The sequence below is a fragment of the Zeus faber genome (assembly GCF_960531495.2).
Source record: "Zeus faber genome assembly, chromosome: 7".
NCBI classification, from domain to species: Eukaryota; Metazoa; Chordata; class Actinopteri; order Zeiformes; family Zeidae; genus Zeus; species Zeus faber.
Window position 1 is genome coordinate 31,926,962 of NC_137203.1, and position 17,693 is coordinate 31,944,654.

At 41.0% G+C, this 17,693-nt stretch overlaps 1 protein-coding gene across 2 annotated transcripts in view; it reads right to left on the minus strand.

The window, feature by feature from the left end:
• golga1 (golgin A1) overlaps window positions 1-17,693 on the minus strand; it is a 31,911-nt gene that overhangs the window by 6,012 nt on the left and 8,206 nt on the right. For both annotated transcript variants that reach the window (XM_080003207.1, XM_080003208.1), the window contains exons 10-22: window positions 17,548-17,631; window positions 16,352-16,477; window positions 16,151-16,246; window positions 14,949-15,044; window positions 14,225-14,320; window positions 12,436-12,588; window positions 9,836-9,931; window positions 9,464-9,553; window positions 7,909-8,011; window positions 7,174-7,334; window positions 5,964-6,122; window positions 3,696-3,755; window positions 2,675-2,935 (exon numbers count right to left, since the gene is read on the minus strand). In XM_080003207.1, the coding sequence (XP_079859333.1) occupies window positions 2,675-2,935; window positions 3,696-3,755; window positions 5,964-6,122; window positions 7,174-7,334; window positions 7,909-8,011; window positions 9,464-9,553; window positions 9,836-9,931; window positions 12,436-12,588; window positions 14,225-14,320; window positions 14,949-15,044; window positions 16,151-16,246; window positions 16,352-16,477; window positions 17,548-17,631 (1,581 nt within the window). The remainder of the gene's footprint in view (window positions 1-2,674; window positions 2,936-3,695; window positions 3,756-5,963; window positions 6,123-7,173; window positions 7,335-7,908; window positions 8,012-9,463; window positions 9,554-9,835; window positions 9,932-12,435; window positions 12,589-14,224; window positions 14,321-14,948; window positions 15,045-16,150; window positions 16,247-16,351; window positions 16,478-17,547; window positions 17,632-17,693) is intronic.

The following is a 17,693-nucleotide window of genomic DNA, read 5'->3' on the forward strand; positions in this document are numbered from 1 at the left end:
TCCATCTGTTCCCTCTCTCTTTAGCAATTAGCAATCTCTTTTCACAGTTTCTTTGCTTTACTATGACATACCAAAGGCATGTAGGTATACATGAGAAAATTGCTTTTAATTTCATCATTTTTCAGGAGGAATGAAGCATTGTTTCAATGAACTGTAAAGGGTACCAACAAATTTGTCCACGTCTGTACATATGGTCATACCTTTATGCATTGAAATGTCATAACACCCGGGGATTACGCACAATAAGCTCTAAAAATACTAAAAATATAATGGAATATGGCCCACACATGAAACTTGTGCTTGACTGTATTGAACTTCTTAGTTTTAACACTAGGTGATTAGTCTAAACCTAATCCTACTGTCTTGAACAAGGCAGCTTCTCCACAAAACAAGAGCAATCAAAGAAAACATTTGCTGGGTTCCAGAAACACAGTTGTGCGGCGAGACTTGTCAGCTAACTTAAATCATCAAATGTCAGATAAAGCTTGTGCTTTTGGGTTTTACCCGATTGCATGTGATGAGAGCACAGATGCCACAGACACCGCACAGGTGTTAATTTTTTTGCGGGGAGTTGACGATAACTTTTGCATTACGGAGGAGCTGCTTGGTCTTGGGAGTCTAAAGGGCACAACAACAGATAAGGACATTTTTGAAGCTGTGTCAGATGCAATTGACACACTGAACAAGAACCTAAAAGGCAAAGACCAGCTTGTAACACAACTTTATGTGCACATGAAAGTATTATGTGTGAAGCTCTGTCTCTTTGAGACACAACTACGCAACTTCAATGCTGCACACTTCCCAATGCTGTCCGAAATCAAATTTGCTTTTCCAAAGGTCAAGCTTTCTGCTAAAAAGGGGAATTATGTGTCTGTGATCACATCTCTCATGACAGAATTTAGTCAGCGCTTCCAAGATTTGTCTATCATTAAGAAAGAAATCAAGCTGTTTTCGACTCCCTTCCTGATGGATGCAGAAGAAGTGGAAGAGAGTCTGCAATTAGAACTTATTAAAATGCAGTGTGATCATTCTCTGAAGAATCAACATCAGCTTCTCTCCCTACCCGACTTCTACTGGAGCTTGGAAAAGGCCACGTTACCTGTGATGAGATGCAACGCAAAAATAATGAGTCTGTTCGGCTCAACATACATATGTGAGCCAACATTTTCTCTGTAAATTCTGAACAAAAGCAGATTTAGAATGAAAATAACTGGCAGCCATCTCTGTAATGTTCTTCGCATCTCAAACACCAAACTTACTCCTGACCTGCCAGCCATCCTTCAGTCCAAAGCGCAGCAATGCTGTTCCCATTATAGGCGAGTTAAAAATATATTACACAGTAGTCATGTGTTAATAATCCCAATTACTTAAGAAATTCAGTCAATTAAAGTTGATAACATTTTCGAATAAATATTAGTTTGATGTGTTTAACAACCCAATAACTTATTTGCATAACAAGCTTGAAATATACCCATCCCCTTATTTTCCCCCCTTTACACAGGGCTGTGAAGGGGGATCACCATCCTGACTAAGAAGAAATCTGAGGCTGCTGTTTTGAGAATGTGCTGCCAACCATTTTTGTAACAAATTAAATGAAAACTCATTAATGGAAAGCTGTGATGAAGCATATTCAGCATATTCAATTATCAAGCATAATTTACCCACATTTGATTGATTTTGCTAACTTTAATACACTAGAGGTGAGATGATATACCTCACCTCTAGTGAGTGGCCCAGCCCCTCGTATATTTTTCTGTATGTGGCCCTCAGTGAAAAAAGTTTGGACACCCCTGGCCTAAATGATCGATCAGACAGCTGCAGTTGATTCAGGATGCTGCTACTCGAGTCCTCACTAAGACCAAGAAAGTGGATGATATTACCCCAGTTCTCAGATCTTTACACCGACTTCCTAACTATCAAAGAATTGATTTCAAAATATTACTGTTGGTTTATAAAGCACAGAACGGTTTAGGGCAAAAATACATTTCTGATCTTCTGCTACGTTATGTCGCCCAATGTTCCAGAAGGAAGTGGAGGAACTTAACTGAACTGAACTGAAATGTGCTATACAAATAGCTTGCCTTGGATTGAGGTGAGGTGGCAGCATCGTAGGGCAGGATGGGTGGAGTTTGGGTGGTGAGGCATGCAGTGTGCATGGGAGGGTGGATGCACCCGTAAGGAATTTTGTTGCGAGTGCATGCTGTGGGGCCTGAGGGGCGGCACCTTCTACAGAGCTCGCCTAGGGCACCAAAAAGGTTAGGGCTGGCCCTGCTAGGATTTGTTCCACTTTCAAAAGACCCAACTGTGCTGGATTCAATTTATATTTCCCTGGCATCATTTATGTTGTAAAAGCGATTCTGGAAACATAAACAAACAACACACGTTATCATTTGAATAACAAAACCAGGGGGAATATCCCAGGTTTTGAATGATCGTGTTTTTTTTCCAAGGACTGCAGCACAAAAGGGGCTATTTTCAAGGTATTCCAGTACATAAAATTTTGGAGGACAAAATTCAAGCAAGTTCAAGTTCAAGTTCAAGAGATTATTTGTCACATACATATACATACGTTCATACATATATGCAGTGAAATGTCATGACAACTCAAGGATCTGGTGAGAAATCCTGCCAGGGTGACAACAAGCTCTTTCATTGGCAATGGAAGTGTCTTTACCTCAGCCTCTCTGGACGACATGAACTTGAGGACCACATGTTTGAGGTACTCGAAGTTGATCTCCCGCGAGTCGTTGAGGTCCGAGGTGTTGGTGACCGTGGTGGAGCTGGAGGTGGTGAGCGAGCAAGGGGTGGGGGCCAAGGTGAGGGCCGGGGCTGCTGCAGGGGCATGCGGAGGGTGGGGACAGTGCCTTTCTGCTTTGTCCCCTCGCCCCTCCAACGCCCTCTCCCGCCCCTCGGCGTCTGGGTCGGGTTTTAACTTCTGCAACACACACACACACACACACCTTTCTCAAATTGTTGGTGAAACGGGACAGAAATGCAATTGTTCATTAAAATATACGCAGGTTTTAATAAAGGCAGGTAAACCCGCTAAAAATAGCTGATTGATGCTGTTCCCATTACGAGTGAATGAGTATGCCTTTCTTTTTTATTTCTGGTGTGTCATGTTTGACATCACAAACAAGCTGGAAAAGGGGCGTGCCATGGTTCCAGTGTGATTGAGGAAAAAAAACAGTAGGAGCAGCATAGAGAATCCATGCCTAATGCGCATGCATCGGGTCCTGTCCTTCGGTTCAGAGACTTGGGGCGGTGCTGGAGTGGCTCGGAGCCGGTGGGGAATGTAGTGCACACGGAGTGCTCGAAGTGGTCCCCATGGAGCGGTCCCTACATTCGAAACATTTCATGGTCCCGCATGTGGGAAATAAGTCTGATTTTGATTTTGGTTTCTAAATTAGATATGAAAGGATCGAATGATACACGGATATTCCTGTCTATTTACTAGCCAACGTCCGGAACGTCAAGATGCGTTGCATCGCGCTGGTAAAGGCGAAAATTTGCGTGTCGACCCGGGTGTCATGTTTCCATCACTGCCGATTGGAGCTGGAGCGGATAAAAAACGGACTATTGCAGGGTCATTTGTCCTGGGTCTGAATGCCAGTGTAATCTTTCCCACTAAAAAGAAAAGCCAGATGTTAGTGGGTGTTTTTGTGCAGTGGGAAAGAAGTATTTGTGTAGCTTACCAGCTCCTTTTGGAGGGTCCTCTTCAGCTCTGCTAACCTCTGTTGCAGCTGCTTGATGGTCTACGGAAAGAAAACTACTCACTTTAGCTCTAGAGTTGTGCATGTGTGTGTATACAAGTCTGTGTGTTTAAGTCTCTGTCTGCTTAAAACATTTGAATTCAGAATGGTCATTTGCAGCACTATGTAACTTTTGGTTTTTGGTGCCCTTACAGATTTGGGGAGCACTTGCACTCTTACTATTACACTCTTATCACTGTCACAAAACTCGGTCCGGTGTCTGAAAATATTTTATTTATTTTACCGGACAAATTTTAACCTTATTCGTCATGTTTCAATAGCGGTTTATGTGACAAACGCAAATATAATATACACCTAGGTTACAGGGGTTAGTTACAGGTTGCACGGACCACACCGCTTCAGCAAGCACTCAATCCACAGCCAGTGGGGAGAGACAGTGTGAGGATCACCCCCCTGCTACCGCTGTAGGTACCAGATGTTCACAGCCTGACAAATAGGCTTGCGCGTGTGACTCAGAGGGTGAAACAAACCCTGTGGTGCAATGAAAGTGAGGGCCGGCCCGCGCTGGCCGAGGTGCGGGTGCACCACTGGCCCGTCTCATCTGTGCTGTGGGGGAAGTGGAGCCATGGCTTAATCTGTGCGTGATCCTGCTGGAACAACCTCCCAGATTGGGGCCGGCACCTATTTGATTGGACCCGGCACGTCCGCATAAGCAGCTCGTTCCCCCTTTCTCCAGACAAATAGAAATATTGTGGTTTGAGATTATTATTTTTTAGGGCTGTACCCCACTCAGAATTTTGTCAGTCGAATCGGATTCGTACCTGTCTCCCTCTCCAACAGTACAGGCGATGCGCATGCTAGCAATGCGCGAGCCAGGGATGGGTCAGGCACCAATTTGTATTTTTTCTTTCTTCCCTTACGGAACAAAACATGTGTAAAGAACGAAACCGTGTGTAATAGGGACACTCTCTCCGTGACTCTCTCCCTGATCAGTCCCTCTCTGGGTTGTACGCACAGAGTACGAGTTTACAAGCCGTGCCCATTTTGCACCCCATCCCCACACTGATTTAACTTGTTTTATTTCGAGGACCGGGGCACGGAGAAACGTGTTTGCGTCCGGATGCAGACAATTCACACAAAAAGATATTTATGATTCCCCTTATTTATAATTTGTCATTGAAATGTTACCCCTGTACATTTTGTAAGGTTCTACCTGTTTTATCCTGTTATTGAAATGCACACTGACTGAAAAAAATAAATAATAAATAAAAAACAACTGATCGACTTGAAGAATCTCAGTCGACTGACTGGTTTCTGACTGATGATTTGACTCGTTGACTTTCAGGGGGCAGCAATATCATTTTTTATTTACGTTTCCTAATTGAACGAAACAAAAGAAAAGCCCTGTGCGTCCCGGGCCACGTCACGCATGGCAGCTCAAGTGCCACCGCATACATATAAACATAAAATTCCAATATGTGATTTAGACTGAAATGCATTCATCCCACAAGCCTATGGCAAACCGTTTTAATCCATAGGATGAACTTGTCACTGGTATAACTAGTCACTAGTACTTCTATTTTAGTTACTAGTTGCTATTCCAACAGTTACTAATAACTATTCCAATATTACTAGTTAATATTAATATAATAATAGTACTTATTCATTTGTGACTAGTGCCTTTTCCTGTTGTTATGAGAAACATTAAAAATGTTACTAGTCACATTTGAAATTAAACTATCAACAAGCTGTTTTGACTTGTAATTTCTCATGAAGACTGAAAAATACATGAACTGGTAAAACAAAAAAATGTTACTAGTAAGTAGTAAAATAAAAGGCAGAAGTCCCAAATGATTAAGTACTAGTACTCAGTAAATAGGGACGAGTAAAATTGGACTAATACTAGTAATAATGGGAATATATACTAGTCCCAGGCAAATATTTGATATCTCATAAAAATCGTCTAAATTGCTTCTAGTAACATTGCAATAGTTACAAGCTAAAAAATATATAAGTACAAGTAATTTTTTAATAAAATGAATAATTTGCCCTATGGATTAAATGTTAAAACTGCTTGCCTACATGCATGCACTCAAAACACTTCGCACTATCATCAAAAAATAATTAAAAAAAATAAATAAATAAAAATAAATATATATATATATATATATATATATATATATATATATATATATATATATATATATATATATTTATGCGCCCATTAAGGAAAAAAAAGTAAATATGGACCTTGTTCTTGTCACAAAGCTGCTGTTCCATTTCCCTGTTCAGCTTCTGAATGTGGTTCAGGTCGTCTGTGGTCACACTGCCGTTCTGCTGCGGCTCGCACACCTCTGGAGGGTGCAGCTGCTCGCTCAGGGTCTCCACCTCCACCTCCAGGAAGGATATCTGGAGGGCGGAGCAGGACATACAGGCTGAGACGCTATTAAAGTAGAATTAAAGAAATGCCCACTGCTAGAAGATTGGACACAGTCATTAAACGGTAGGGATCGGCCAAAAAAATGTGGCTCACCAAATATTAAGCTGCAAGGCAGAAAGTGCAAGGATAGTCATAGTGAACAAACTACATGCTATGCGTACTTCAGTGAGTAAAAAGAACAAAACAATTGATTAAAAAGCAGTTTGTCTTGAATATATCATGTAAATTAGCAATTAAATGGCTAAAGTCTTTAAGCGAAAGCTAGCTTCAACGGCTATACCCTGCTTCAGTTTGAAAACGTGATTAATTCTCAGAATGGAAAAAATAAATAAATTAATGACTGTTTATTTTGATCGCCTTACAAGATTCTGTATTTTTTTTTTTAATACTTCCTTTTTGTTATGTGCTTCATCATTAATCATCTAAAAGAGGGGAAAACTTGGTGGATTAATTAAATAAAACTTGGACGTAAGATCACACACACAAACACACACACACACACACACACACACACACACACACACACACACACACACACACACACACACACACACACACACACACACACACACACACACACACACACACACACACACACACACACACACAGAGTGTGTGTCTATTTCCAACCATGCTGGATTAAACGTACATCTCCCTGACATCATCTTTACCGTTAAGAAGTGATTCTGGAAAAATGTTATTACATTACAATTAGAATAACAAAACCAGAGGGAAAGTTTTCAATTACCATGTTTTTTTTGTAAGGACTTTTCAAGAACAAAAGGGACTATTTTCAAGGTATTCCAATACTTTTTGAACAAATTTCTGGGGACAAAATTCAAGCACCTCAAGGACCTGCTAAGAACCCTGTCTAAGTATTAGGCCAAGTAGTGAAAGTCTAATACAGAAGAACCCAGTTACTACACATTGGTTCCAAAGCATATAAGAGTGTCTACTGTGTGTGTGTGTGTGTGTGTGTGTGTGTGTGTGTGTGTGTGTGTGTGAGATCCTTGTCCTGACCCGTGCCTGGCAGGAATCCAGCTGCTGTGTCTGGCTGAGCAGCTCCTCTCTGAGGCTGATTAGCTGTCGGTCTTTGTCTGACTCACGTTCCTCGTATTGCGCCCGCTGCCCCTCCAGCTCTACCCGCAGCTGCGACAATGACACCCTGGCGATCTGCAGCTCTGCAACCACCACGCAAATGAAAGAACGTTACTTATCCACACTGATAAGAGATATGAAAAAGTTGAGAGTGATTTTATTATTTAACACTCCGGTAATTGTCATAATTACAACAACAACTACAGTTACAATACAATTACTCAATACATGTCCACCTATTGCAGAAGAGCCATTTATTGGCATTGAAGATTGGAACATAAAAAAATGGGTAGATTAGGGTAGCAGTAGTTAATTTGCCTCAACAACTCTGATGGAAACGCACCCGATTCACATTTTATGTATTTCGACATTTCCAACATTGGTTTAAATTTCCCTTGAATTTGGATGGAAACGTGATTGTGGAATAAGAATTTTGAGCAATTTGCTTGAATGATTGCAATCAGATAACTATGATGATAATGGTGACGGCGCTTACAGACAATATACAATAACATAATACAATACAATTAAATAATATACAATTGAATTATATCTGATCAGTACACACAAGTAGTTTAAACAGCGCATTTTTGAGAGGGTGATTGAGAAGTCTGTGAGCCCTGATGATAAATTCTTTGTTTGTATAAGATTTTATACCATTTCGGAGGCTTTTGAGGGTGTCTTCTCTCAGTGTTAGCTGCTCTCTGATGCTAGCCAGCTCCTGCTGGGAGGCCTGAAGAGACATAGTCAAATCCTCAACCTGGTGGGAACAGGGGAAATATTTTGCATTTTAAATGTTTTATTATAAAATAAGTAGGGACTTTATGATGAAAATCACTATTCAAGACGGTCTCCACATCCTGCCCTCAAAAAGAATGATGATGACTGTGATGTACAGTCGGTCTGAAGCATAATCAAGATGGACAGGTTATGCACAGGGCTTTTGTTGTTTAATTGAATTATAAAATGGAGCAGTAAAATAAATAAACCCACAATTTAAAACACACTGTTCTTATTTGCTTTGTTTGGAAAAAAGATCGCTCTGATCTGAGCTGCACCAGCTTTCCTGGGTCCACTTTGGGGAGCGCGATGCTCAGCATAATGGTATGGTCCAAGGGGGTCTTAAGGCGGTCTGAAATTTGTTTTTTTTATGTTTTGGGCTAGGCCTATCGCCTATGCCAACTTTCATTCAACAATATTGTAAAATTCAAAGCAATCACCTGTTATTATTAATAAATTAAATTAGTTGTCTTTACATGATGTCTGAAAATGAAAGCATTTTGCTGAATCAACAATGCATGTCTTTGCACACATTTGCGAATGTAGGCTAAAATAAATAAATCATAATGAATTTCATATTCAAGTATAAAAACCCGAGAGAACTGCGTGGTTGACCCACACTGGATGGCAGTCACATGATATAGCGAAAAGATGACAAAGCAGCGTCTGAAATAAAACCAAATTTTGCTATGTGCGATGTGTGCATCCATTAAAGGACAGGACAGGAGGCAGTTGACATAGCGGGCACAAAAAAATAAAAATCCTTCCGAGGATTCTGAGAAAGCGAAACTCCAACTAAAATAAATAAATAAATAAATAAAAATTCAATTCAATGTTTTACTGTCGACACGAAGAACCCGGTGACAGTCGGTCCATTAGTCTACACATTTTAACATACCTAGTATGCATATGTGTATAAAGATGTATGCGTGTATATGTTTTTGTTTTTTTTCCCCCAATTCATGCATAGTTTCATATACATTTAGGATTTATTATTTTATCAATGGCATGTTTCACTGTATCAGCTTTGAAAAATAAAAGAGTACATACAAAAAAAGAGATTTACATCCCGTCAGTGGTTAGAAACGCTGCAATATGATGGAAAAAACAATAAAATGTCTTCCTCTGAAGCAACTTTGCATGGTCTTTTGTTAGTTATTTCTGACATGATGAGACAGTTCTTACGTTTCCCTCTTGGTAAATTATTAAAACACTTCTACCCATCGACTTTGTGATGTGGCTCCAACACTTGTTTGGCCCCTCAGTACTACAGTAGTTTTGACATTTATTTTTTCTGGCCTTCCTCCTCAGTTCAGCATCGCCACGAACCAATCTCTGTTGTTAACATGCAATCAGCTAATCATTTATTTAATATTCTTACATTTGAGGAGGGAGGCAGTGAGATAAATGAAGCAGATGCTCATTTGCAGACCTGTGCTTGGAGATCCTCCTTCTGTTGTCTGGTATCCTCCAGAGCTTTGGCGATCTCCACGCTCACAGTCTGACGGCTGCTCAGTTCAGCCTGGGGAGAGGGGAGCATTGTAGAGGATTTCTATGCATGGTTGGAAATACAATTATTCCTACAATCTACGCTGTACTACTTGAGACTCTTTTAAAATGTCCATTTGTTGTAGATTTCTAAGTTCATAGGAAAATAACAAATTGGTCTATGAACGATAACACTTAATTGCTTAAATTAGCCAAAGGGTGCATCTTGACTGTTCCAATAATCTGCCGATTGAACTCGGCAAGTCAAGGTCAATGAGACGGGCTTGGTGTCAGGGAAAGGAAATCGTGCACCGACCATGGCCTGCTGCAGCTCCTCTGCCTGCCTTCCCAGGGTCTCGTCTGCCTCGTCCCTTCCCTGCAGCAGGGACGCTCTCTCATGCTCCAACTCGCTCTGGGACAAGGAGGCAGCGGAATTACATGGGACAGCATGGGGGGAAAAAAATGAGACCAATACACATTGAAACAGCTTCCGAGCCCTCAGAAAGATTGAAAGTGATTTGGACGGTTTAGAAAATATCTGACTTTAATTGGAACTTCACTACTGACTTTGATACAAGTCCATATACAGGTACTAATTTTACCTGAAGCTTCTCAGGGCTCGACATTAAAGCTTGCCCGGGGCAAGTAAACTCTGTGTTTGGGCAAGTGGAATGCCTCATGCAGTTGTCCGATTGAGCAAGTGAAAAATAAATGTGATCTCTGTAACGCTACTGATCTCTGTAACGGTCAAAAAGGATAATAATTGTCCAAAAGGGGTCCCTGTTGTTCTAATTTATTTTTTAATAGGCCTAGATTAAAGAGCCTGTAAAGTCCTGCTCCTGTTTATCACAGAAGAATCATAGAAGGACTGCCTAGTACGCATTTCCCCAACTTTGGAGCAGCCTAATATGCATGTAGGGACGTAGGAAATGTGCTAAAAAGAAATATAATAAATAGAAATATAATACAACAGAGAGAGCCACACACACACACACACACACACACACACACACACACACACACACACACACACACACACACACACACACACACACACACACACACACACTCTTTACAATAATTAAATATAATGTTTATTTCAATCAAGTTTTTTTGTTTTATTTAAATTAGGGTTAGGGTTACATAAAAACATGTTTTTTGATGACGCTATTTTCAGAGTTTCCAAGAACGCACCCGTTTTTGTTTTTGTTTTTTCACACTATGTTTGAATGACAGAGAAAGCAGCTACAACCTGCTGGGACTCTACCGTTTGTTAAAACATTGACTACCATTCTCCTGGTTAGTAATGTCTCCTCCAGTTTTCAAAGTGCAACAACTCTTTGAGGACAATATTTTTTTAACCAACAATCTGATTACAAGCATTTTAATAAAAAAGACTTCATGTTAGACTTTTTTTTTTATATCCAAGGGGCTCCAAATGTGGGGTGCGTGGCCTCCAATCTGACCCGCTAGGAATGTCAGGCATTCTGCAAGAAAATAATTGATCGTTTCTACATTTCCAATATAGCATTTCATGTCAACAGTCTTGTTTGTGTGAACAATTGGCTCAGTGCAAAGGAAAAGGAAAATGACAGCAGCTTGTTTATGGTGAAAATACCATTAAATAAATTTTGATAAAGATTATTTTGTATTCCTGGTCTCAATTATAATGTTCTCAACTATGGCTATAGCTAAATGCCCCTGCCCTAGTACAGTACAACGTAGGCTATTCAGAATACAGGGAGTATTCTGATGTTTTATCTCTTGTTCCTACCAAGGCTGCAAGGAATCTTGGTGTCATTATTGATGACCAACTGACATTCTCGGACCATGTTGCCGCCGTCTCCCGGTCCTGCCGCTTCGCACTACTCAACATCCGAAAAGTCAGGCCGTACCTGACCCAATATGCCACTCAACTGCTGGTACAAACCTTGGTGATGTCCCGTCTCGACTACTGCAACGCCCTCTTAACAGGCTTGCCGGCCTGTGCGGTGAAGCCACTACAGATGATACAGAATGCGGCGGCGCGACTGGTGTTCAACCAGCCAAAGAGGGCACATGTCACTCCGCTGCTCATGGAGCTCCACTGGTTACCTGTAGCCGCCCGCATCAAGTTCAAGTCTCTTATGCTGGCCTACAGAGTGATTGCTGGGAATGCTCCCGCCTACTTAAATGCTCTTGTAAGAGCACATGTTGCCCCCCGGATGCTGTGCTCGTCAAATGAGCGTCGCCTGGCTCTGCCGGCCATACAGCCACGGCAATCCAGGCTATTCTCATTTGTAGTTCCACGTTGGTGGAACGAGCTGCCAAAAATGAACAGAGCGGGGACCTCCCTCTCTGTCTTTAAGAAGCACCTGAAGACCCAGCTCTTCAGTGAGTACCTCCTGTCCTAACCTACAATTACTTAGCACCACCTTGCAGTATTTATTGTTACACGAATGTTGTTGTTACACTAATCTCTGTCGCAATGTAGCTTGAATGTTATTCTCCCTTGTAAGTCGCTTTGGATAAAAGCGTCTGCTAAATGACTAAATGTAAATGTTGTCTGTGTATTGTTGAGACTGTAAACAAAGCTAGCCTGCTAGAATTTATCTACTGTACTCCAGTGTTGAAGTCAGTGAAAAATACTTTCTGCGTCAATAACTGATAGCCTAAACTGCACTATGTAGTCATTTCATATGCTTCATATTTCAGTCAGAGTATGTTTTCATTGACTGTTTGTGAAAGCAATGGAAGTCAACAGTCACTGAAAAATCTGAAACTCTTTGTTCTCCATAGTGACTACAGAAACTTCTGATAAAGGTGAGTGGCACAGTACATGGAGTTATATCGAGGTAAGTAACATATACAGTAAAATTGTTTGACAAAACATCTGTTGAAAAAACATACAAAAACAACTCAAGTAGAGTGACTCACAATCCTGCAATGCAGAGCTGCTTGTTGCGTATCTCTCTCAGTCTTCAGAGCAGCGTTCCGCTCCTCCAGCCTCTGAGCGGTTTCTCCACCCCATCTCTGCGCCAATGCCAACTGCTCCTCCAGCACGATCTTCTCCTCGGCCCACTCCACCCGCTGGACGCACACACAATACACAGGAGCAGTTTAACCAAAGGACGAGAAATCATAAATCAGAGTCGATGTTCGTAAAATAATGTGTCGATGACCAATATTGTGAGTTCTGTAGTTGTATCCACGATCATCTCAATCATCTCCACAACTGCCAATTAATAGCTCAGCTAAGTTGGCAGGTGTGGCTTCCAAAGCTGAATTTGATCTGATTTGCTGTAAGAAAAGGAGTGTAACCCATGACATCACGAGTGTCTGGAAAAAAGGCATCAACTATTGTCAAATTCAGACTACATGATTCTGGCCTGATTTTCCACTCGCTGAAAGGTTTTTGGAGATCGCCGAGCAAAGCCACAGATCAGAGGAAAATCACAGCATGCTCCCGTGAATGACGAGCGTGTGGTGTTTATTTATTTTTTCTCTGTTCGTCAGATATGGGTTGGATATCGTCAGAAAAGTTTCAGCAACCCTTCAGATAGCTTGACCGTGATATATACAGTACAGTAGGTTCTTTAATGATTTAATTGTAATTTATTTTTTGCATTGGAACTACCGAGTTCCAATGCAACTACCGTTTTGAACTACCGGTCAAACACTGCTTTTAAATCAACAAATAAAACAAAAATAAAAAAATAACTATACTAAAGAACATTTTCTTGACCATGTATGTGATAGATCATCCCCATTCCCTCTCTCCTCTTCATACATAAGAAACACACTCATTTCACTGCATTTATAGACCATTCCCTCCCTGATACATATTCCCTCCCTTGACCTCCATTTTCTTCTTTCACAATTATATTATTTTATATATATTTTATTTAGTACATTAATTTTTTGTTCGTTGCAACTGTTATCACAATTAATATTTAGTCTGGTATGAACAAATCCTGATTAATTATCATTTTTGTTTATTATACGAATGCAGCTAAAAAAAATAAATAAATAAAAACAAATAAAATTGAATATCATTGTTTAAGTTGTGGGGAAAAAAAAAGGAAAAACTATACTGATTTTACACTGTACATACTGTAATACAGATATTCCTCACTTAACAACCTACCTGTTTAAACGACCGTTCTGACGTACGACCAGTTCTGACCAGTCAGTACTGTACACTGCGTACAATACCACTGTGTGCGCGCCGCATGCGCGGCATCTCAGTGTCAAGCATCTCATCGCGCATCACCCTCTAAATACACTATATATACACTATATACACTGTAAACACTATATACATTTATACATCTCATCTCATCACTGTCCTCAGTCTCGTTCCCGTAGTCCGTCAGTGTTCATTACACTAGCTTTCCCCATCGCCACACCCCTTACTTTTCTTTTTTTTTTTTTTTTTTTTAAATGGTAATGGTCTACAGTGTAATGCACCAAACCACACCAGAACTAATTCCTACTCCTGGTATATGGAAATTGACCTGGCAAATGATGACTGATTTTATACTATACCGCTGTGTTGAGTTTCTATACCCAACCCTCACCATAATCACTATCAAAATGTATGACCGCAAAAAAGTCAAGGGCCTAACCAACCTAAATAAAAAAAATGAAAAAATGGTATATGAAGTGGGTTTCGCATTCTCCAGCTGGCAAGGCATGAAATCGCTTTGAGCAACACTATACTCACCAGTCTATTCATCTGCTCCATTTTCTCAATTAGTTCCTTTTCCGCAGTCCTGAGTCCCTCACTGCCATCAAGCACCTGTTGTTCCAAATCTGCTATCTGTGATTGGCAACAGGGAAGGAAAACAAAAACAAAGCGATTGTGCAAAAGATTTATTATTTTTTTGAACTACAACAAAAAAACAATTCTCAGCAGGTGCTGGACCAAATGAATATCAGAGACCAAGTCATACGTTTATTTCTGCACCTGCAAAAGTCTGCATCTAGAGCACTATCCTCGCTGTCATCGCCACCCCAAAAATAGATCACGCATCGAGATCACCTGATTTGGTCCAATTATATTTATGGCCATTCTTTGAGAATACGCAGACGCCTCTGTCAGATCTGTCCATATTGAGCATACTATGACAGCAATTCACGTCAACTATACTAAATGAAAGTTGTTAAATATAGACATCGTATTTTTAATCGATACATTTACATTTTGTACAGATAAACGTATAATCTGTCTTGCACTAGATCCTGAGTGTGTCAAATCATGTGATCTAAACATATTCCCCATTAAAAAGGTGGAGACCGGAATAACATACTACCATACAATTTAGCACACCTAATTAGTGTTTAGTATGTTAAAATTTGTAATGTGCTCAAATAGTGGGACAAAAGTCATTATGTAGGAAGTAATATCAGACGTAGCAACAATGTCCCTTCTACGCTTTGGTGCTTACTTGGGTGTCCGTTCTCTCCATGTATGCTTTAGAGGAGTCGTCTTTGTGACGAAGAAGCGTCTGCAGCTCGGTGATGTTGCCACTGACTTTGGCAATCTGGAAATACAAAACAAAAAAAAAAGGATATACTGTATGCGTAGGTGTGCTGGAAGGAGCATGACGCTACTGGAAAATTTGAGAGATATATATATATATGCCACACACACACACACACACACACACACACACACACAAACACACACACACACACACACACACACACACACACACGTTTAATTTGTTCCATGCCGAGCTCGTTTTACGATATGCTCGTTTTACAAATGAATTTTCCCCATTGAAATTAATTGAAATATAATTAATCTGTTCCAAGTCCCAAAAACCACCCAAAAATCATTTTTTATAGGTTTTAAAACAGAAAAGTTGTAGTTACACTAAACACATTCCTTTTTCATGTTTATCAAGCAAAAACGCACAAAACAAAAAGAAAAATACTGGGAAAACACAATAGGGATGGTTCCACAACGAGATATCTGTGTGAACTGAGCGAGCGGTGGCTACACTTGTCGGGAGAGTGTGTGCGAGCCTAGCGGTCGCTGTATGAACCTCGCTCGTAATGTGGATTTCCACTTGTAAAACAAGACAAAAATTTGCACGAGCCTTGGCTCGTGGAACAAATTACTTGTTACCTGGTACACTCGTAATGCGAGGTTCCACTGTACACACACACACACACACACACACACACACACACACACACACACACACACACACACACACACACACACACACACACACACACACACACACACACACACACACACACACACACACACTGTTCGGACACTGGTCTTAAGTCCAAACGGTCGTTAAACAGGTAGGTCGTTGAGTGAGGAGTACCTGTATACACTTTTTTTATTTTTCTTTCTTTTAAATCACCATATCTGCTCACACTGTGTTCAAATGCATTTTCTTTTTGGATAAAGGCCAATTTCAATGAAAATAGCATCTTACTAAAGTTAAGTAAAAATACAGGAGGACAAGGAGTAAAAATACAATAACGCAACCTCATGTCACAAGGTACTGTGCTAATAAAGAGGATCACAAATACACTTCTCATTACAACTGGGTATACTATAGAGAAAAGCCTGAAATAGTAAAGACTAAAATACTAGGGCTTTCGGATATCAGTCAGCAGTGCTCACCTGGGCTTCCAGGGAGCTGACAGTGTCTGCATGATTGGTCCGCACCTCCCGCAGCTTCGCATGGGCCTTTTCCAGCCTCTGGTCCAGGGTGCATTTCTGGGGTGAAAGCGTGAGAGTGTGAACATGCCTGGTTTGGCAGCTGAATACTGATACCCGATGACCCCCAACAAGCGCAATCGACTCAGTCAGTGGCTGCTTTACCTCCTGGAAGATTTCCTGCAGGTGCTCGTCCTGGCTCAGGTTCCCCTGCAGCCGTCTCTCCAGGGAGCTCACCTTGGCCTTGAGCTCTGCCAGCATGCACTCCTTGTCCTCCTCTGTCACTGCAGCCTGGAGGAGCCGAGATACAGGCAAAGTATCGACGAAACTGAATAATCAAGTATTAAGTAAAATATTTAAAAATAATACACCCAAATAACTCACAGTATTAAGTTACTTTTAAAATATTTAGAAACTTTGTCTCCAGTAATATACAGCATTTGAAAGAGAATCCTCAGTCTCAACTCAACATTTTTTATCAGCACAATCATTATATGGCAATAACATTTAAAAGAACAACATCCCTAAAGATAGTCCGGGAAAGGGCCAATTGGCAATACTTGACAATAAAAAAAACTCTCCCCAATTACAATAGGCTGAGTGCTTCCACCCCTGCTTGAATGTTTTACTGTTTTTACACCAAAATTAGCGGGTATTACCCAGGTTTTTTTAACTCCGGGAAACTCGCTAAAAATAGGCATTTGACTCCTTTCCCATTGCCAGGACAAATGCCGGTGTGTCCCGTTCGATGTTATAAACACGCTGGAAAAGGGGCGTGTGATTTGAAACAAAACAGTAGAGGAGACAGCAACTACAAACAAACAACATAACATAAAAATGTAAAACTTGGGGAAAAAAAAGTTTTTTGAACCATTCAAAAGAATCGGATGGTTCGTGAACGAACCAACACTACAGTAGAAGCAGCATGGAGTATCCACGGCGGCACCCGCGCTCCAACCGCACTGGTCCTTTGGCGACGGGGAGTAGAGACACTCCTCCGATTCGGAGACCGGATTGGGGTGGTGCTGGAGTGACTAAGCCAGGCGGGGTATGAAATGATGAAAGATACATGGATATTCCTGTCTATTTATGTGACAACGTCCAGAATTTCAACACAAATCGCGCAGGTATAGGGGCCAAAATTAGCGGGTTGACCCGGGTGTCGTGCTTACATCACTGGCGATTGGAGGCAGAGCCGATAAAAACCTGTCTATTGCAGGGTCAATTGACCCGATAGTTACCTTTCCCGATGATGACAAATGCCGGATGTTAGCCGGTTTTTGGCCAGTGGGAAAAGGGTATTTCAAAGCAGTGTTAAGACTCTTGTTTTTCCATTTTTATGTTCTTTATTATTTCCTGACCTTTTGCTGTTGCAACCTGAGGGCGTCGTGTTCAGTCTGTAAGGCACGGAGGGAGCTCTCCAGAGACACCACCAACGCTTGTGACTACACACACACACACACACACACACACACACACACACACACACACACACACACACACACAC